This window comes from Branchiostoma belcheri, unplaced genomic scaffold, assembly GCF_001625305.1.
Source record: "Branchiostoma belcheri isolate BF01 breed outbred unplaced genomic scaffold, Haploidv18h27 scaffold56, whole genome shotgun sequence".
Lineage (NCBI taxonomy): Eukaryota > Metazoa > Chordata > Leptocardii > Amphioxiformes > Branchiostomatidae > Branchiostoma > Branchiostoma belcheri.
Window position 1 is genome coordinate 779,799 of NW_017804198.1, and position 21,721 is coordinate 801,519.

The 21,721-nt window shown below is 41.6% G+C and overlaps 1 protein-coding gene across 1 annotated transcript in view; it reads left to right on the top strand.

Annotated features, from left to right (window-relative positions):
- The first annotated feature begins 248 nt into the window (after positions 1 to 248).
- The window catches only part of LOC109481579 (transmembrane protein 2-like), a 27,577-nt gene continuing 6,104 nt past the window's right edge, over positions 249 to 21,721 (top strand). The window contains exons 1-22 of the mRNA XM_019784172.1: positions 249 to 405; positions 2,460 to 2,597; positions 3,179 to 3,456; positions 4,583 to 4,857; positions 5,091 to 5,161; positions 5,583 to 5,675; positions 6,248 to 6,442; positions 7,241 to 7,410; positions 7,920 to 8,132; positions 8,783 to 8,988; positions 9,415 to 9,484; positions 10,130 to 10,258; positions 10,991 to 11,082; positions 13,318 to 13,446; positions 14,740 to 14,775; positions 15,369 to 15,524; positions 16,113 to 16,293; positions 17,184 to 17,399; positions 18,077 to 18,282; positions 18,760 to 18,939; positions 19,468 to 19,690; positions 20,650 to 20,748. Of these exons, the coding sequence (XP_019639731.1) occupies positions 339 to 405; positions 2,460 to 2,597; positions 3,179 to 3,456; positions 4,583 to 4,857; positions 5,091 to 5,161; positions 5,583 to 5,675; positions 6,248 to 6,442; positions 7,241 to 7,410; positions 7,920 to 8,132; positions 8,783 to 8,988; positions 9,415 to 9,484; positions 10,130 to 10,258; positions 10,991 to 11,082; positions 13,318 to 13,446; positions 14,740 to 14,775; positions 15,369 to 15,524; positions 16,113 to 16,293; positions 17,184 to 17,399; positions 18,077 to 18,282; positions 18,760 to 18,939; positions 19,468 to 19,690; positions 20,650 to 20,748 (3,423 nt within the window). The 5' untranslated portion in view covers positions 249 to 338. The remainder of the gene's footprint in view (positions 406 to 2,459; positions 2,598 to 3,178; positions 3,457 to 4,582; positions 4,858 to 5,090; positions 5,162 to 5,582; positions 5,676 to 6,247; positions 6,443 to 7,240; positions 7,411 to 7,919; positions 8,133 to 8,782; positions 8,989 to 9,414; positions 9,485 to 10,129; positions 10,259 to 10,990; positions 11,083 to 13,317; positions 13,447 to 14,739; positions 14,776 to 15,368; positions 15,525 to 16,112; positions 16,294 to 17,183; positions 17,400 to 18,076; positions 18,283 to 18,759; positions 18,940 to 19,467; positions 19,691 to 20,649; positions 20,749 to 21,721) is intronic.

Genomic DNA, 21,721 nt, shown 5'->3' on the forward strand with positions numbered 1-21,721 from the left:
CGTCCCATCTCCACATGCATAAAAACTTTTTTCCGTCTGTTTCGAGTGAGGCTTATGGGATTCCAATACAACGCTTTCCGCTCAAAATACGACTTTCATCAAGTAATTATAAGCGTGTCATTGGCCATTCGACCAATTCTTATGTTCTATAAAATTAGCGCGTTCTCGAGCATTGGTCCTTTGACTAACCTTGGCACACTTCAGTGCTTCCGGTTGCTAGGCACCTAGTAGGTAATGCGTCGACAGGCAGCCGGAGGTGTTTGTACAAGTCATTACACAGTCTGTGGGAGGTCCATGACGGTCCATGTAAACTGTACCCGTGACTCACACATCTCACAATGACGGCCTACCTAGCTGCTGTTTCACTGCTGTGTCTGTTGGCCACTGTACAGTCGCAGGACATAGGTACGATACTTACACATTTTATTCTCAAATTTGATAATGGTATATTCGATTCAAATTGAAATTCATTGACATCAATCCCCATATGGCCACCGAAGGCTGAACTGGGGTCGTGTGGCGTAATGGCAGACTCGGAACCAAGAGGTCGCGGGTTCGAGCCCTGCCATGCCACCGATCTTGTGCCCTTGGGAAAGGCACTTCACACGGCTTTCCTCACTTAACTCAGCTTAAAAGGAGTATCGTATTGTATTGTATTGTAAAACATTAATTACAGTATAAACATAGCACATTAACTGGATATAATTATTTTAGTATATAAAACCTATATAAAATATTTCGAAGGCACATATTTTCAAACATCAATAAACACTTAGTGAAGAGAAGTGAACAAATGATACGTGACAAAGGTAAATGACTTTACTACTGTAACATATGGAGGGTAACTAAAGGTAGAAAAGAACTGTTAATGATTAGCTATGGATAGTGTACATTACAGCCTCATTCAAACAATAAACAAGTAAATGGTTCAATAGATTGTAGTTAAATTATAGGATCTTGAACTTTTTTCAACCTATCTTGAACAGAATATTATCTTGAAACTTGTGGAATGTAATGTTCGTATTGAGGAACGATTATTATAATCCGTAAAACTACTGAAACCTGATTAGAAAACTTAGTTAATAAAAAATATAAAATAAGAAAGACAACCATTTCTTCGTATTTGTGAGATATTTGATACACTACATATATGCGAATTAGAAAGGGTACAATTTTTGCTTAATTCTTATTTGCGAGTCGTGTGGCTCACTCGAGCTCGGTAGCGCATTCGGCTCACACCCAAGAGGTCGCGGGTTCAAATCCTACCCATGTCACCGATTGTGTGCCCTTGTGACTTTCCTCACTTCACTCAGGTGAAAATGAGTACCTAGCTTCGGTTAGGGACGTCCCTCGGTTAGGGACGCTAAATGGAGGTCCCGTGTTTGGGGAGAGCCACACCCCACGCACGTTAAAGAACCCACCGCACTTATTGAAAAGAATAGGGGACCTTCCCGGTGTGAATGTCATGTATTTGTAACGTGAGGGACATGAGTGTACAGACGTAATAATTAATTAACTTGGTCAGGATTAGCTGACTCCGTGAAAACTGTTTATTTATTTATTTATTTTCATTTAGCACATACATACATAATAAAAAAATAATACAAAATAATACAAAAGAAAAAAATGTGCAAGGCCAGGAAGAAAAGGCGCAATGGTTTACACACGAGCTTTTAAGTAAACAGTCTTTTCATTGACTACCAGGGTCTATTTAGACTGTTCCAAGAACTCACAGCTCAGCGTTTCCGATGTAATTATAAACACTAATCCGCATTATCAGCGTTTGTGTCTGTCTCCGTTTCTGTCGAGAATTTGACTCCTTTGTCCGACTCCTCTACATATTCAAATACTGTCTAGATAATATTTACATAAAATGTTACTCAGAGTTCCGGCTGCTACAAAAAAAAAATTGCGTCGTGTGAAAATTCCCAGCTGACATGAGGAGACGTGTTTGCACCGGACAAACGCGAGCTACCAGTTCTGTTAAAATGCTGAAAATAGATCAAACAAATTAATGTAGTATGTCAACACCCCTCTCCCCGAAACTCCAACCCTGGCCTGAAATCAGAGCTAAGCCTAGCTTTCTTCGCCAAATCGAATGAATGAAAAAAAAAACGTAAAAAAAAACGTTGCATTGGTTGTCTGATTTGGCTACATATCATATTAATATTTATTAACTCAACAGGTTGAAATGAATTTTTTGTCAAGAAAGGGTATTAAAATGCATATAACACACTTTGTCACTGTACCTAAACTATTCTATAAGTTAAGCCAGACACAAACTTTTTTTTCTTATTTTCATTACCTTCAATCTCAAAATATACCATACAACATGGAACAAAATGCTATCCTACAAAAGGAAATATACGATTTGAAAGACTATCCAGTGTTCTCAAATATGGTAACATACTAAAACAAAGTTAGGTTAAATTCTTTTCCCCATGTGTTGTGGCTAACAGGTTGCCCGGATGCTGACCCTACCTTGACCCCGTGGAACCCCGGCCATGATTGGACGGCGCAGGTGGTTGTGGGAAGGGGAGAGTACTACCTCCTGCAGTCTTCAGCCGCGTTCTTCTCACTGGAAATCAAAGATGGAGGTATTTGATCATCTTTGATTGATCTTGATAGTTTGTTTATGTTGGTGGAATTCATTCTGAAGCAGGCTTTAAGCTTGAGTCACATTTTAAACGGGGTCTACGCGGTATATTCTTGATGTAAACGCCGGCCGCCGGAGTCATGAAGCCGGGCGTAACCCGGTTGTCGCCGCGCGGGCCTCGATTTTGAATGGTGACCTAGGCTTTAACAGTGCCCACTTTTGACTGTACATCACCAGTCTTAAAGGCACCAAAGCGATTTCCTGGTCCTTTTTTCATGTGCTAAGTCGAATTGCCAATATCCCATAGCATACTTATCAGGCAAAATGCTATCTTGCGGACGGAAAACGGTTAATTGTTTCTTATCGTAGGTTGATTGTAGCTATTTATTGGTGGTACCAAAAATATAATGGACTTCTTGCGTAGCTTTTTTTTTGTGCTATAGCTATTTCAAACGCTAAAATACTTCTTATAGTTGATAAGAGGACATTTTGAATGTGTAGGAAGGTTGTTAATTCCTTGTTACTTAGAGTCAAAATGTATAAAAAAAATAACGTTTAATGTATACGTACCTCCCTGTACAGGTAGGGTTGTGTTTGCTGATCCTGGTCCCTCCAGTGACACTGAAATCACCCTGTCCTCGCGTGAAATCACGGTCAGCGCGGACGGAGAGTTCCACATCGGCAGTGAGACGTGTCCGTACCAGGGGAGGGCCACGGTGACTCTGTACGGCCGCTCAGATGACCAGCGAAACAGCAAACAGTTTCTGGTGGCGCCCGGTGGGACTTTGGAGGTCCACGGGAGACGCAAGCTGGGCTGGACACAGCTGACACAGACCGTGCCTGCTGGAGGGCTTCCTAAGGTAGGCTACACGCTAGCCTGGTCTCAAATTAATCAATTAATCAATTAATCAATTAATCAATTAATCAATTAATCAATTAATCAATTAATCAATTAATCAATTAATCAATTAATCAATTAATCAATTAATCAATTAATCAATTAATCAATTAATCAATTAATCAATTAATCAAATGGTTTATTTGTGAAAACATGGAAGAACTTGTAGCCGTTGGCTAAATTGTGTCTTGCTGTACAATTTGATTTCTGGACATATTTAGCATAACACATTAAAATTGCTAAGTTATTAGATAAAATCCATATCATTATACATTAAATACCTAAAATTATTACCATTATATACATAGTAAAACAAAATATATCGTGGTTTGGTCAGGTTCTCTTCGGTGTCCTGTAGGTTTCCACCCGGCCAGCTCAACTGGCCGCCCGGTGGAGTTTTGCGCCTACGGGAGTTTTGCACGGCAGGAACTCTCGTTGTGCAAAAACCTACCGGGGAGCCTAGCTGAATCGTGTGGCGAAGGGCTACTGCAGCCCCGAAGAAAGCCGGCCTAAACCACGATAGCCTGAAATCATAGTCTTGGTGCACTTATTATCAAATGGCACAATATCATCACAACATTGTACGTTAAAATATATGCGGTAAAACAGTACATATTTTGTAAAAAAAAATAGGTGCCTTGGAATATTTTATAATCTTTCAGGCACGAAAAGCTTTTATCTAATTTACTTATAATTATGTCTTAAGTCCTTTATTGACTTATCCGCTTTGACATATTTCGCTAAAAACGTACCCCCTTGCAGTTCTAGAACAATATGATGGGCTGATCAAACCGATACAATACTACTGACATGAAAAACATCAAGACCATGGCATGTACCAAACAAAAGATACCAAAACCAGAGTTTCTGCTGCAGTAGCAAGGAAAGCTGCTAGTAGACCCATAGTCTACATTTTTGTACCCTGACTCTCGTCTTCCAAGACTTAAACAGAGTCTAAGGCTTCTTCAGTTATACTGACCCCAATACGCGGAAAGTTCTGGACTAACATGGTTTAAGAGAGCACAAAGCACAAAGTAGCACAAGCATGGCAAAATTTCTGCGCCCTTACTATTGCTGTTGAACCACAGGGTACCTACATCTGGGACTCGGCGCCTATGTGGACACGTGGCATTCACGTCCGAGTCTTTGACGAGGTCTCCGGACAACACATCGGTACGGACAGGTTCGACACGGTGAACAGCGCGGAGGAGAGCCTGCGTCTGGCGGCCTTCATCGACCAGCTTCCCGCAGGGAGGATCGTGGCACTCGCTGTGTTGAACACCGCTCATGCAAAACTGGACGACACGGCAAAACAGAGGATAAGAGAACTAGGAAGTGTTGAGGTGGACCTCATGGGACACAGGTAACTGACGCTTACATACCAGCATTTCTCTCGATAGATTCATTAAGCAAAGACAAAGACATGTTCATATTGACAAGTACCCCTGCAAGAACATTGCAATCATACTACGAGGCTAAATCTACAGTACAAAAGAGTAGGATGATCATGTTTTCTTACAATCAGTATTGGTGAAATTTCTAGCGTTTACCTATTAGTAAGTATACTGATTCAAGGTTGTATATATTATTCTGCAGGCATCCCTGGGCGATGGTCAGTGTGAAGGGAGATCCTAGTGTTGCTGTAGAACAACGGCTCCCATACGTGGGTACGTGCACATCAATCTAGTAGACAGAATCTATTACTCGTACACAGATAAAGACGGCCCAAAGCGACATTTTATCCTCTAATTTTTTCTTTCCTATTTCTTTCTTTGTGCAATTATTTTCGCTGCTACTTTTTCCCTGCAAGAACAACCTTTCTCTCTCTTTTTTCAATCATCGTTGGGTCTTTTTTCGAACATTTTGCGAGCTTTTTCTTTTGCTATTATGAAGCTTCGTCATAAGAAAAAATGATTGTTATTCTGAATAGTAGAAAGAAAGAGCAATAGTAAAAGAGCGACCCATGAAAGAAAAAGAAATAATAAAAAAAAAGAAGGCAAAACAGGGTCGACATGTTCTTTGGAGCCACCGTATATGTTGGTGTTTTAATTAGTTAAATCAGATATATTTCGCCTATTGCTTCCATAGATGCTCAGACTACCGGCACAGCTACAGCCACGGCCACTCTTCAGGCGTTCTTCGGTTCATTCAGGGTTACAGCGACAAGTGAATGGCTGGGAGGTAAAGTATATCAGTTTGAATGTTTACCTATATTGGTAAATCATTCTTAATCAAAATAGGACTGATCCAGTTTTTCGGCTGTAACAGAGATGCCCTCACTTGAGATATTTTCATGCCGTGGAAATCAGAGGTTCAAACCCGTTTCATAGACAAGGACCAAGAATACACCCCCCCCCCCCAACACAGAAGGACATTTCGACCACAGTTTTTATTTAGAGTTTCTGAAAGGCACATTTGAACTTTAAACAATAGCAAAATCTATGGAGGCTCAGGTGATGAAAATGTCTCTTTGACAAGAAAACGGATGTAGACATCTGATCTTCCAAACCTCTGGGAAGTATATAATGATATAATATTATGATCACAATGACTGAAAATTTAGATACTATTGAAGTAGAACAAACCGCATCATCTGGACATCTATAAATTATCATAGTCTAAAAACCAAAGAAATCCGTCGAAGTGACGTGAGTAACAGCTGCGAACACTCAAATACGACCGAAAACAGTAGCTTTCCGCGAAAGGATATCTCATTCGGAAGTAAACTATACATACATAACTGGCTCCCACAGGAAACCCGCGATGCACGTTCGCTGTTGATGGCGTCGATCGTGATGGGTTTGTCATCAACCTGAAAGATGACGTCAGCTCCTGGCAGCCCGGTGACCAGATCGTGCTGGCCAGTACCGACTACCAGATGGAGCAGGCAGAGGAGTTCACACTACTGCCGTGTGACGAGTGCTCAGATCGACAGGTCAAGATCAACGGTAGGCTCTACGTGTGCACACCTCTACACTGCGTATAATGATGTAGCGTTTAGTCATTTTTAGAAATAGAAGTCCCAACACTACTACTACTACTAAATGTACTAAAGAGCAGAAATTTTCCTTCCAGCTCTTTTAGCTCTGATTGGCGGATATGTTTCCTCAAATGAGATATAGGAAGTCAAGATATAGTGCCTAGAAGCCACTCCTGTTCAATATTTTTATAGAGCCTTGTTAGCATTAGTATTATTTATTTCTTGGGGTGGCGGGACTTCGGCGTACTGTTGTGTCAACTTTGTGTCTTTATATGTTAATTGTATTTTGTTGTGTGGTGCTGTTAAAATAAGTGATAACACTTTCCTTGTTATGTTTTGATGTTTCGATGAATGAAAAAATTGTAGCTATTGTAACGGTACTATGTGTTTATCGTGTATCATTTGGAGATCATTTTCTGTTGTATTGCTCATCTCAAGTTATTTAAAGCAAGACTACAAAGGTACCACTTGCGGAGCAAATGTATTATGTTTAACTTTACACTTTTTAGCCAAACACATCCATACATATGGTGACACGAGTCCATTTACTAATTGCTACATAATGAAACCCAACACCACATGGTGTGTGCAGCAGCAACAGAAGAAAAAACTGAGCAACAACAATACATGTTTCCTTCATTGAAGGTAAACATAAAAATTTAGACATAACATTGAAAGATGTGTGTTTTCTCCAAAAGTTACCCCCATGATTTTCACATTTTATCGATATTAAGATGTGTAAAGACATCTCTGTTCACCATTCCAGGACAGGCCAAGTACAACCACTTCGGAGAGGTGACAGACGATGTGGACCTCCGTGGAGAGGTGGGCCTGCTGACCAGAAACGTCAAGTTCCAGGGCTCGGTGGAAGACAGCTGCTATGGAGACAACTTCTGTCAGTTCTTTGACTACGACACTTACGGAGGACATCTCAAGGCGAGTTCTGTTGTTCATCGCAGCAGATTATGAGAATATATATCGAGAATGATGTACTGAACACGTTACACTTACACACAAAACACCTCCCCATTAACTAGTACAACCGCATAATAACAAAAAACTATTTTTCAGAATAAACAAGCCCGACAAACAATTGTTCTGTTTACTCTTATTCAAACACATTCGTATACATGAATGCATTGACCAGCCCCTCCAGCTCTGTCTTGCTACAAAATGCAGCCCAACACCACAGGGTGTCGGCTACAGCACCAGTTACCATGGTGACAGTCGTCTGGTACAGGCCATTGACCTTATGTACGTCTTGAGAGAAGAACAAGGACAAGAAACAGAGCAATATAATATTTTTCCTTCTGCGAAGGTAAACTTGAAAGAAATAAACATTATTTCCCCATTCATGGCATGCACGTCTACCAGCCATACGGACTATCTGTTTCTTTTCCTCATCTAAACAATGTAAGAAGCTACTTAATTAACATATCTTTTAGATTTTGGCCGGTTTTAAGAACGTGCATCTGTCCGGAGTGGAGTTCACGCGGATGGGTCAGCAGCTAGTGGCCGGCAGCTACCCTGTCCACTTCCACATGGCCGGAGACGTGGACGAGGCCGGAGGCTACAGCCGGCCCACCTATGTCCGAGACCTGTCCATCCACCACTGTTTCTCCCGCTGTGTCACCGTACACGGCACTCATGGGCTGCTGGTGAGTTTTTCATTATTCCATGCCATATTTTATAAATCTAGGTAGTCTACAATATTTTGTTGCGAGACATATATGTAATTCAATACAAATGTCCTTCTCCCCTAATAGGAAGAAAGGGTCCTTAATAACTTGAGATAAAATATCGTTTAGATGGGATATGAGTGATACCTGGATATTCCTGTAATATGTTGTGTTTACCCAAAAAAGTCCTACAAATACTTGGGGTCGTTGCAAGGGTAGGGTCTTTGGCCCGTGTCACCGATCTTGTGCCCACTTTGCAAGACTTTCCTCACTCCACCCAGGTGTAAAATGGGTACCTGACTTCGGCTGGGGAGCCGGTAAAAGGAGACAGAGGTAAAACGATGTGTCCACCGTCCAATACCTTCCATAATTGTTTTTGTTTGTTTTGTTTTCTTTGCATAATAGAATTAGTATGAGCATGTAGCAAAATATGCATGACCATAACAACCGAGTACAAGTATATGGAGTTGAAGATAAAAAGCCCTCATGGCTTGTCCGGGATCTTCCCCCGACCTGGAGAACAAGGCACGGCCCTTACAGCGTCAAGATGGTAGAAGGCTACGGGACTGCCTTTACATACCTTTTACAGAAACATGTGATGACATATTATGTATACCTATATCTGATAGGTCCAGGACACTGTTGGGTACGACACACTCGGCCACTGCTTCTTCCTAGAAGACGGAAACGAGCAGCGGAACGTTCTGGACCATAACCTGGGGCTGGTGACGCGGCCCGGCACCTTACTGCCGTCTGATCGGGACGAGAACATGTGCCGCAGTCTGACAGGCGCCGTGTACGGGGACTACAGGCCTGTGCCGGGGAAAGAGTGCAAGTAAAGGAGTTTAGTTTCTTGATGAGCCTCGTATTTTTCAGGCATAAATGTCGTGATATGTTGCCTTGCGTTCCAATCTTAATTCCTCCCCCCCATTCTTTCAGTATTAGCTGACTCAATCGAATTGTCCATTTTCTCTTAACGACATCAAATTCAATTTCGGGACGGCAAAATGAAAAGTGTTCTGCCATTATTTTACATTTTCGTCATCATTTGATACTTGAAGCGTTTAAAATAGCCCTCAAACAAAATACGTCTCTGTATTTTAGAATCAGCTAACGAAACATGCAGCCGTTTTCTGCCAGCGTTAGTTTTACTGCCCTGAAATCCCTTTAGATGCATTTAATTGACATTGCAACAAGTACACCAGACCCCAAGGACTAAGCCTGAATATTTAATCTAAATGTTTGACATCTGTCCACTCAGAGGCGTGTCTACTTTCTGGATCGCTCATCCCAACAACGTGCTGACAAACAACTCTGCTGCAGGATCTGCGGTAAGGAATATGCCAGTCTTTTTACTATAGTTGATTGCAGTCAAGGAACTGTGTAACAAAGCTCTTGTTGACAAACAACGGTTTTACACGCCGACGTTCCGGTGACGGTCTGTTACCTGAGAACAATACTGACTGAATCTGCATGTACTGCTATTGCACCGGAAGAATTCAGAGGATTACAACTGTGTGCATGTGTAACTCACATTGTCTGGAACTCACTATAAAGGGGCATTATATGTAACCTTTTTGCCACCAAAATTTTATTTTAATGTAATTTTTTTGCTTCCACTTTTAACATATTTGAGTTATTATCTCACATTTCTGACATTTATAGTTTGCGCTAAAATAGCCCACATGAGGCACACTCAGTTTGTGGCACCACCACAAAATACCTGCAAGTAAACAAATATGGTTGTCAGCTGTGTTTCTAGCTTTTAACACACTCAGTACAGTTTTAAATTTTGCCTGAATGGCATTTATTTCCAATGGAATATGGTTAATTCAAGTTACTAAGAAATGACAAAAATATTACCAGAACAATTAACTGTTTTCTATCATCATAATGTTACATAATGCAGCTTTAATGTCATTACTGCATCAATTATAGTTTTAATACCACTTGATTACATCCTTGTACATCCACAGGAGGTTGGAATCTGGTACATTTTCCACAACGCGCCAACAGGCCCGTCTGCCGGGTCCCTGCCATACAAACAAGCCGAACGGACCCCGCTAGGCCGCTTCTACAACAACAGGGTACACTCCAATGCAAGAGTAAGCACAGAAACATTATCTTCCGGAGATATTGTTTGAGTGTGTTTATGTGTTGCGTGTGTGTGTTACACTTGTGCTTTCGTAGGCATTTTAATGCTGGATTTTGTAACCACAGATTGACCTTATGAATTAAGGTCAAGTTGGTAGTCTTAATGGTCTCCCTGCTGATTGTGAGTCGGATATACCCACTTGTCACACGTGTCACAACAAGCTTCTAGCCTGCAATGTTCCTTTACTAGGCACGCTGAAAGTATCAGACTATCTCGCTGGGTGTGCCAATAAATTCTCAAAAACACATCTTTGCTCGCATACAACTTTACGTATGTGTCGTTGATTCGTACCATCTGCCATCTGTTACAGCATAACTGTAGATTGTTTTATCTCTCAAGCTATCCGATATCTAGCACGTAATACATCTGGAGCCACATAATTCCCGTTTAGAACTTTTATTCTGTCTGTCGGTTTCTTTAAATGTATAGAGACCAAATGACAAGTTCACAAAATTCTCACTTTTATAACTTTTCAGTGCATGCAAGGAAGCTTGCTGCCCGATGTGCCATCAGGCACAGGGGGAAGTGAGGTCTAAGGTCTAAGCAAGGACCTTGGTCTAAGTAAGTGCATGCAAGGGGCGGCTGTGGTGTGCTAGATGCCGGTTAGACTGTGGAATGAACTATGACTACTATGCACTGCTTATTTGCATTTATTTTCCGTTTTCTCTCACTCTCATCACAGCGAGGATTGGTGATAGACGACCGTGTGAAGACAACACAAGCTTCTGCCCGGGCTCCCCAAGAGTACCTGTCTCTGGGAGCACCAGGACAAGGGTACTGTACCGGGATCTGTATTCGATTATATTGATTGTAGTTTATATAGTAATAAAAGGAATGATCTTTTTAGATATATTACAAGTACGTTTCCATACTTCCAATACTTGCCTAATATTGAAAAATTTATCTTTCTTATTCGCTTTGATAATCCTGTATTATACAAACCCATTTCAAATTATATTTTTAACATCACGAAGAAACGAGAAGAAGCCGAACTTCTGTATTAGAGTATCTTTAGAGCTGTTTGTACTACAAACATGTATATATTACCCATTTCATCTGTTCGCCTGTACTTAGCCCCATAGGGCATATAAGAATGTACAATAAAGGTTATTATTATTATTATAAATGGGACATGGAGCAGTAGATAAAGAAAGCCATTTGTATCCACAATCAAAGAGTTCATATCTAAAGCGACGGTCACAACTCGCCGTGCGTGCTTTTTGTCCGTACGTTTTTGTCGTGGCTACGTCTGCTACGTTTTTTCTGCAAACGTAGGGTGGCCGGCCGAGAGAGTACGTCACTCGCAAGGTGTACGTACGTGGTCTGCACGACACGCCTGGCCGTCAGCGGTTGCGTGCATCGTACGTTGCGCAAGTGGTAAGTGAGTTGTACGTGCTTACAACGTACGATCTCTGTGCGATTGCCACGTTGCCGCGTACAGGCCGTACCTACACGTGCGGCGTGCGCACGATTTCCTTACTCACTCGCACGTTGTAAGTGCGTGCACCTCCTGTTAACTTCATCATCACTAGCCGCCCTGGTGTCTTCCGCGGCCCGTTTCTTTGGATCTTGTCTGGTAGACTTCTTTTGAGCCTTCCTGGGCATCTTGGAGACGAGTTGGCAGTCGCCCGTCAAGTCGTCTTTATATACTGTAGAAATAAGGTGCGTTGCACGTGCGTTGCACGTGCGAGCACCTAGTATGGTGCACGTGTGTTCTGCGTGGTCATTGAGCAGGTCAACTGGGAAGTGAGGAGTAAGCACGGATGACGCAAGCACCGTGCGTGGCACGCACGTGCTTCGTGCGCTGTCCGTACAGCAATTGCACGTGAGAATAGTGAAGTTAGACTCACGGAGTCCGTACGTTGCACGCTCATAGGCTGTACGGGGCACGCGCGTCGCACGTACTCGCACGCACGGGTGGTAAATCCGCAGACCGCACGTAGAAAAAGTATTACATGCACTTAAGGTTCTACGGCGTGTCTGCGTGCTCCCAAATCCGTAGGATTCCGTACGGAGGCGGTACTCACCACGCACGGATGCCGTACGTTTGCCCACGTTTTTGCACGTAGACAGCACGCAGAAGCACGTACGGCGAGTTGTGACCGAGGCTTAACCGATTGACGTTTCGATGACTGTCTGTACAAAGACAGGCAATGCATTACATTGCAGCTAGGTGTCGCTGTTGCAATGTGAATAATGCGGTCCCAAAAGTGACTGAATTTACATTGTTTATCACGGTTCATGACTTTTCTTTTCCATAATCCAACGTGTGCGTTTGTTCTAAACTCTGTCTATCACCTTGGCCCCTTCCCAGTCTATTACATACACGTTCCTTGTGATCGATATGTTTCTCACGCTGCAGCAGCGACACCTAGCAGTAGTGTTAGGTATTACGAGTTAGTATTACCCGAGGAAGGCGACAGAAACGCAGGCTATGGTCCGGACTACATCAATCATTCACATCATCATGTGTACCCACCACTGAAGTGAATCATTAGTGAATAGAGAATGATTTAGACAATGAGTTGGATTTTTTCAACATTGCCCTGGTTCGAACTATAGTGGCGTTGGGTGGTATAGTGGTTAGAGCAATCAACTATGAAGCGGGGAGACCCGGGTTCGATTCCGAGTCGTACCCGGTACATGTCTAGACGTCTGGACATGCGCCCCGACGTTGTGCCCTTGGGAAAGGCACTTTACACGACTTTCCTCACTCCAGCCAAGTGTGAATGGGTACCTAACGTCGGTTGGGGAAAGTCGTATTGAGGTCACCTTGTGGCGCCGAATGGTAGCCGCACAGACCCTTGCGACAGTTCCACAAAAATAATTGTGGAACAAATAGTATTATTTGATTGTTGTAATTGTTGTGATTTGTATTGATTATTATGTGATACCCTGCATCAATTCAGCCGTATAAAAAGGCTGCGACTGCACGGGTACTGGTTGGACAATAAAAACCAAAAACCATTTAAACTAATATTTCCTACATGAACTGTCCCCACTCCCCAGGTACTTCCCCCACCAGAATGCAGACCTGTGGCAGCCCCGTGAGCCCGCCATGATAGAAGGACTGATCGCGTACAAGAACCAGGCCGGAGCGTGGATCAGGGGAGGGGACATCTGGCACGATAAAAACGCGTGAGTTTAGATGTTCATCTGCGAAGTTTTTACCTCCATGAAATGTGTCATGGAGGTTATATTTTCAGTTGCGTTTATCTGTCCGTCTGTCCGTCTGTTGGTCAACAAGATAACTCAAGAACGCCTGAATGGATTGTTTTCATACTTGGTGTGTTGGTAGGGTGTGACGAAAACTGGAAATGATTAGATTTTGGGCCCCCTAGTGGCTTCCCTTGGTACTGCAGCGCAACTTCCGGTTTTGATATCTCGCGATCTGGACATGCTAGGGTCATGAAATTCGGATGGAAGGTAGCTCTTGTCCTCGGGAAGAAGTCACGTGAGTTTGGTCCCCCTATCGGCTTGTTCTGGAACTGCAGGGTGGTTTCTTTGAAAATCTTCGAGAGAGGATAACTGAACAACCGTTTGATGGATCATCATGATTTTTGGTATGTAGGTAGCTTAAGTGATGCTTGACATAATCAAAATATAATTATGCAAATCAGGATCTAATTTGCATAATTAATGAGGAAATTCTATAAATCAGCTGTATTTCATATTAGGGCTATAAAACTCTATAGACATATGTTAGTGAGAACGACAAGATCATTGGCAGATATCGATTATGTAAAGGAAGACCTAATTTGCATAATAAATGGCAAATTGGTACAATTTTATGGTGGTAACTGCTGGGAATTTAATACTTGCCATAATTGGAAGTTTAGTGAAGGTGAACATCACTAAACATAATTTATGTCAATCAGGACCTCATTTGCATAATTTATGAGGAAACGCTAGAATAGCCTTATTTCTTAAGATAACCCTGTCATTTGGTGGAGAGTATGATCAATTGATACAATATATGCAAATGGCCTCATATGATTTGAATATATGCGGTGAAAAATGTAAGCCAATTACAGGTGGTCATCACCATGCGTAAGATTTATGAAAACACTACACATGTCATGGAGGTATGAGATCATCGAACTCTAGTTTTAAAATGATTTTCTATATGAGTTAAACAGACATTACGTCTCATATTCTTCATGTAATCAGAGTTACATTTATGCTACTCACCTGTTTGTTGCCCGTGTATGAATGTACAAATGTATAGTAATTGTATCCAATATCAAATATCTTTGCAATGCACGAATAGTACAAGGAAACTAGCCCATACTTTGCCAATGATTGGGTCATACATGTATATGGTGGTTGACTATGATGATGATGATGATGATGATGATGATGTTGAATCCAATATGATCATGATCAATTCAGTTGTAGTTCGCCCATTTCTTATTACATTATTCTTTTCAGGTTTGTGGACAACGGTGTGGGTCTTACAATGGCGAGGTAAGACAGTGGTTCATCCGCACTGTTATCATAGAGACGAATAAAAATAGCTCTCCTTGCGTCAGTTTTGATAGTGGATAGCCATTCTCAAATTATGAACAAAAGCACTAAGGCGTGTGGTCACAAACTAAATGAATGATGTAATTAAAAACAATTATGACTGAGAGTTTTTTTTTAAATTTCAACGTTTCATTACTTGACATGGTGACGGCACACTCAAGTTATTTCATCTTATTTTAAATTCATGCTGCCACCTACGCAGTGGACAAATTCAGGACAGGACAATACTCGTTTATAATCACTTGAGTTAAGTGAGGAAAGTCGTCTAAAGTGCCATTTTTAAGGGCACAAGATCGGTGACTCGAACTTGGGACCTCTTGGTTCCGAGTCAAGCACTATACCGCTACGCCACACGACCCCACTATGACTGAGAGTTAGAGACAATAGTGCTCATGCCTGTTCTGTCACAAGGGTGAGACCATTTCGGTCCTGATGTTCATGCACCTTATGCATGCGGAGTTATGTATTATATAATTGATTTTATTTGTGATTTGTATTTTTCAAATGACTTACCACTGTCTTATTTTGCAAAGTTCGGGATTTTTCCCAAAGGACGTCGGCGGAACCCAGCAGATTCGGAACAGTATTTTCATCGGTGAGAGCGCGAACGTCGGTACAAACATACCGGGAGTATCAGCCTGGGGAGTGGGCGGAGTCAGGGCTGTGGAGAGGAGCTTTCCGAGCTCAGTGTAAGGGTTTTCTTTCGTAGCCTAGATTCATTTTTAAACACTTTAAGTAAATGATTCAAATGCCAAGCAACCGTTCATGTTAATGCTAGCAAAAGATTTAAAACGGTTAAAACGGTTAAAAGTCATGACATTTGGTGATTTCAATCTTCGTCAGGATTTCTGGTACAGTTTTACTTAGATATCCTGAAATGCCGCATTCGGTACAGTCCTCCGGGTTTTACTGGCTCACTAATGCAGAGTCACGCTTATTGTAAATCATAGAAAAATGACAATATTTTTTTACTAAAATAATTATAAAGTCAGCTAATATGTATAGATACAAACTTTGTAATATCTGCTTTTGGACTTCATTAATGACAGAAAATAGCATATGCAATACAACTCCTTATTGAGTTAGGATTGACAGATGATAATACACAGCACAAAATCCATTTTCAAGCCCTTTAAGCACACCTTTAAGTGTGCGTGAAGGCTCCGTCTCTTTCCTCGCGTGTACCATTTACGCATACGTTTATGTGTGCATAAGGGTAGAATTTAGTACAGTGATAGTTTCTGTATGGAATTGTTTCTAAACCCCTTTATTTTTAGATCCTTCCCAATGCGAGGTGTTGACTATTACGACGGTCCGACCATAGCCCGGAGCTGCACGTTTAAGAAGTACGCCTCGGCACCGGAGTATAACCGCTGGAGCAGCGCCATCGGCTGGAGACTCACGAACGACTGGCACATGACGCCGAAAAACAACGCCACCAACCTGAAGTTTGAAGACGTAAGAGAAGTAGCTTCCTGCTTTATTTATTTTTTTATTCATTTATTTTATTAGCACATACATACATAATGAAAATTATGCAAACAATACAAAGGAAATAAACCTGCAAGAGGTGGAAGAAAAGCCACAATGGCTTATTTAAAGTCCTCCCCATCATGATTTTACAATTTCTACAGTTATATCAAATGAAATATAAATAAGAATGAAGAAGTAATAAAAAGATAATAAACAAGTATGATGAAAAGAATGAATCAATTAATAAACAAAATAATCAAGTTTGGCTTAAATAATGAACCAATAAGGTGAACCAAACTAGATAAGTAGCCATCAATCGTACAACCCTTTTTTCGACGACAAAAGCATTGACTGGGTTTTCAAAGTCAATTTTTCTGGTAATTTTTATAATATTATAGTAAGTTGAATCAATCCCATCCCATATAATATCTGTGGAACAAAAATGAGATGTAGTCGCTGATGGAAAATGGTTGCTTGTTCTGTGTCGTAGACTGGTTCTAGCTTTTTATGGGTGGTATCCAAAAGCATAAAGCCTTAAGTTGCTTGATTTGTGCGTTTTGCTTTGTGCTTATTCAAACACCTAAAGTATAAAATGATGACGAAAATGTGCTAAGAAATGGCAGTAAATGCCAATAGAAGACCGATTTTCTCGTCCAGAATTTGTTTTGCCGCCCTAAAATAGCATTGAATGCCTTTACAAACTACTGTCACTACGTTGCAAGGTTTAAATGATAATTCAAGGTTACATGAACAGGCCTACAGCAGAATATCTTTACCCTACAAGTATATGTAAGTCAGAGACATGATGCCAAGGATTCGATCCCGAAACCTTCAGAGTCAACAACCGTAACCACGAGAACCTTGTGTTTGTCCAGGTGCAAACCCGCGTGTTCACTACCGGACCAAACATCCCCCACATGTCACACAACAGGGATGGAGACAAGAACCAGATCTTCCACGACCTGGACGGGAGCGTCACGGGCTATCCTGACACGTACGTGGCGAGGCAGGATAACTACCTGGTGAAGAACCCGGGGTGTGTGGACAAGCCGGAGTGGCGAGCCAGTATCTGCAGCGGAGAGTTTGCACAGGTGAGGATTGATCACTCGTTTCACAAAATCTATTCTTAAACACATATCAAAGCATGCTGAAATCCCTGTACAGTGGAGTAGCGCCCATCGAGTGTCTTCGGCTTATCTTGTCAAAATGTGTGTCAAAAACACACGGATTTTGTGTGCTATGCCCCGCCAATATGCCAACATCTGCACATTTGCAACCAATAGCCGTTAGTTTTTTAAGCATGTTGAAAGGTTCCGTTTCTTCCCTTGGGTGTACCGTTACGCATGCTTGTCAGTTTGACATTTTGTCAAAAATGTCAAACTGTCAAGTTGAATGTTTTCCATCAGATTTTCGGTATATGGTTAGTAATATTGTGGTCCAGATGACGTGTTTTTCTTCGTATCTGTATTTTGAGGTATTAAGATAAAATGAGTGCACATCTCCGTGTTGTATTTGGCGTAGTTCCGTCTACAAACAGATTTTGTTATCCAGGGTATACCACACTACTTTCAGGATGGGATTTAAACCTGTATCATGTATCATAATTGTAATATCATCCATATTTTGCGTTATGTAGCGTTACAGGCAATATATTTGTTGATATGCTGTCTGAAATGGTCAAAAATTGTTGTGAACACAAAGCATTATATACCTTGCAGTGGTTGGAATCTCAGATTTCTTCTTGCCGTTGTTACCTACATACAAACAGGTGCTCTTCCGTGCCCTCCCGGCGGCCCCCCGTACAATGACGATTGTCCGTGACGAGTACCCGGATCATTCGATGACCATGGCGGGTCCCAGAGAAATGGCCACTAAGAACTACCAGCCTGTGGTGACGCTACAACAGTCATACACCATCCACTGGGACACACGGGCTCCAGAAGAGATCGACATCTATCTCGAGAACTTTGACAGGTAGCCCGTGTCTATCCTACCGTGGCCGACAGGTACAATAAGTAATATATTGTGCCTGTCTGCTTATTGTACCTGTCGGCTACGGTACTATACATTAATAAACAGCAGTTTCGAGTTTCCTTTCCACTTTAGGATGGCGCTTGCACTGTCGAGCGACTGTTGAGTGACTTAGATATTTCAAAGACAAAAACTGGCGTTTTGTATACATTTGTGTATTTTGTTGTTTTATTGAAGTGGCGGCACGTCACATCTGATAAACTTTTAGAAAATATCTCTTCTTCGTTAGAAAGAGATGATGCAATGCAATTGTGCTACTAACTTCAGTATTATTAGCAATTCAAAGTGACTAATTATTTGAGTCGCACATCGTCATCACACTCACGCCACTCAACCAGCTATTACCAACTTCGCCCCGGGCTAGCTTTTTTAAAGCATTCCTTGTTTAACATATCGTGTGTTCATCATTGTTCCGTGTAGCGGAGATTGGGTTCGCCTGGGTCTGTGCTATCCTCCGGGAACCACGTTTGACATCAAGTACCAGCTGGAGCGGCGCATCAACAAGAAGGTGACGTACGAGGAGGACATGTCAGCCGTGTCCAGTCTGACTGAAGTGGAGGCAGGCAGCGGAAAACTCTTCTATTTCGAAGAAAGCACAGGGTAAAGTAAACTTTGTGTTTTAAAGTGTTCCTGAAATGAAATTTCGACTTCCTTCCACGTAAAAATTTAGTATTTTCTAAAAACTTTATAATTTTCAATCATTTATATAATTAAACATTAGACAGAGAGGAATTTACCTAAAACAGTGATCTCGAAGTGTTTTTTTTTCTCTTCTTAGACTATTTAGCCACGGGCTGTGATGTCATGTAAATAATCATGACTCCCCCACAGCTCTATACATAAGTATGGGGTTATGAGGTATAAGACTAGGTGTCATCTAAGACGTCTATGGCTATTAAAATTTAAAATAAGCTATACCGAAACTTAACTACATAAACTTTCAGATATATACATGTGCCATGCAACAGCTCATTATGCCAGAGGATTGTTGGTTTATTTAGATGCATTTGTTGCACTTGATGCACCGCTTTATAGAAGGAGAACGTGTGCAGATTCCGTCTTCAGACTGTAGTGTTTCAATATGAGTAGATGTACGTAAATGAGTAATCTGGCCGTTCTCTCCCACAGCCTACTGTTCTTAAAGGCGCGCGCTCATGAGGTCCGTAGCGGAGACGACTACTGCTCGGATGCGGGCTGTGAGAGGATCGTCATCACGGCCACCATGACAGGTGACCAGGTCAGCGACTGCCGAGCCTCGGCCTACCCCAAGTACAGCCTGACCCCAACACAAGCCGTTCCCCTGCCGAGCTTCATGAGTATGGTTCAGGACTGTTCAGGGTGTGGAGCTCAGGTGAGTTCACGTAAGGCCATGTTGATTTGATTATATTGATGAAATACTCTGGGAACCCCCAAAAAATCGAGTGTGCGACTAAAAAAATGTCCCGTTCCACTCTATGCAGAGCATAGGGGTGGTGCTATCTCCATTTCTGGGCGACACACAGTTTTGCAAGACATTACAGCAGGGGGCTAGTCCGCTGGTAGTGCTGTGTGTTTGACCTACCCACACTCTTTCTCATATGTGCTGAGTGCTAAGCAGAGAAAGAAGTGTGTACCATTTTGAAAGTCTTTGGTATGACCCGGCTGTGGTTTGACCTCACGACATCCCGGTTGCAAAGTCAAAGCAAGCACTCCAATTGAGCTTTGCACCGGTCACTAAAAAAAGGTTGGCAAAAAAGTTCCCTTCATTATGAAATCTACGTGGTCATGAAGGTTGTACAAATGACTAAACACACAGGAGTATGGTATTGCGAAGGATAGACTCTTCATTTTCAATTGTTCAGATTTTCTTCTTTTGCTTTGAAATTGATTTTGGCATTCTGCAACATTAGTATCGTTTTCAAATATTAATTTGCAATTTAATTTTAATTTTTCACTTAAATTAAAATTAACTGCATATATTTTCTAGTTTTCCAGCTACTTCGTACGATTTACAGTATAGTGGAAAACACGCAAATGTCGTCCATATAATCAAATCAACATGGTATAAATTTCACATAAGTCCCTGTCACATATAGCCAGGGATGGCTGATCCCCGTCCTTCAGGGGCCATGATCAAATTGGCCACCAGATACCATTGGAATCTTGAGATTAGACCATAGCCTCCAGTACTGGATGGAACCTGCAGTTGCTTGCATAGCAGCCTACCGATGATTATGATGACTAAGACATGTTTTATGATGATATGGAATGTTGACGTTTCTTTAGTTTGTCTTAATTATTCCCGGATTCCCATGTTCATGACGTCTGTAGGAACCGATCGTGTTTGACGCTGCTGTCCGGTTCCTGGAAGTGACTGCTGTGTCTGCAGGTTGGGAGGAGCTGCAGCTCGGACACCGTTCGTACATAGAGGTACAGTACAGGCTGGCAATAGTTGTTATTGCTATTGGGCGGGCCTGCTACTCTCTCTTTGCAGCCAAGGGCTGAATTATGAGGAGCTTACAACTATTGGGGCATAATCGCAATGGTCTGGAGCGGCTGCCATTCGGTGCTAACTCAGGTGGCCTCAATGCGACAATATGTTGAACCTTGCCAACGGATAGGACTTTTACATTAAGAATTTATGTAATGGAATAGCGTATACTTGATGTTCGTCCATCGTTGTCGATGGGGTGTAGGGACTCATAATGACATTATTTTCCTAATCAATAAGGCATTATTTTCATAATCAATAAGGCAAACTCAAAACCAAATATTTGCAAAAGCTCTAAATATTTCATGGAGGTATGAAATCTCTGAATGCTTCTTTAATAAAAACATTCTTAAACATAGTGAAGATGATAATCTTAGTTATCAATCAACTTATACTGGTCGATCAACTGGCTAGGTTACATTAATGAATGTCCTATCCCATCATCCTTTGCAATACACATCCCACAACACGTGTCCCAGATGGCTGACTGTCAGCACCAGGCATATAGTCTTGTCATGTTTCCTTTAAAAGTGCAGCAATGGCAACAATTTGACCAGTAATTTTTGGTTCTTTGAATTATCAAAAGGACTCAAGTAGTGTATGAGGCTATCTGACTTTTGTAACTTATGTACAACTTCTTACATTGTGTCTTAAACATTTATGCAAACATTTGCTTCAAAAATGGTGCTCAAACTTCACCAAACTAAAGTGCTTTTCTACAAACTCTGTTGATTGGTGATATTATACATCTTGTGCATCAGAAAACCCCAAATGCACCAAAAAGCACCCATGGGAAATGGAAGAAAATTGCACTTGTTTGATGATTATTACATAAATAATATCAAATATAATATTTTCTTCTGTTTCCCATGGGTGCTTTTTGGTGCATTTGGGGTTTTCTGATGCACAAGA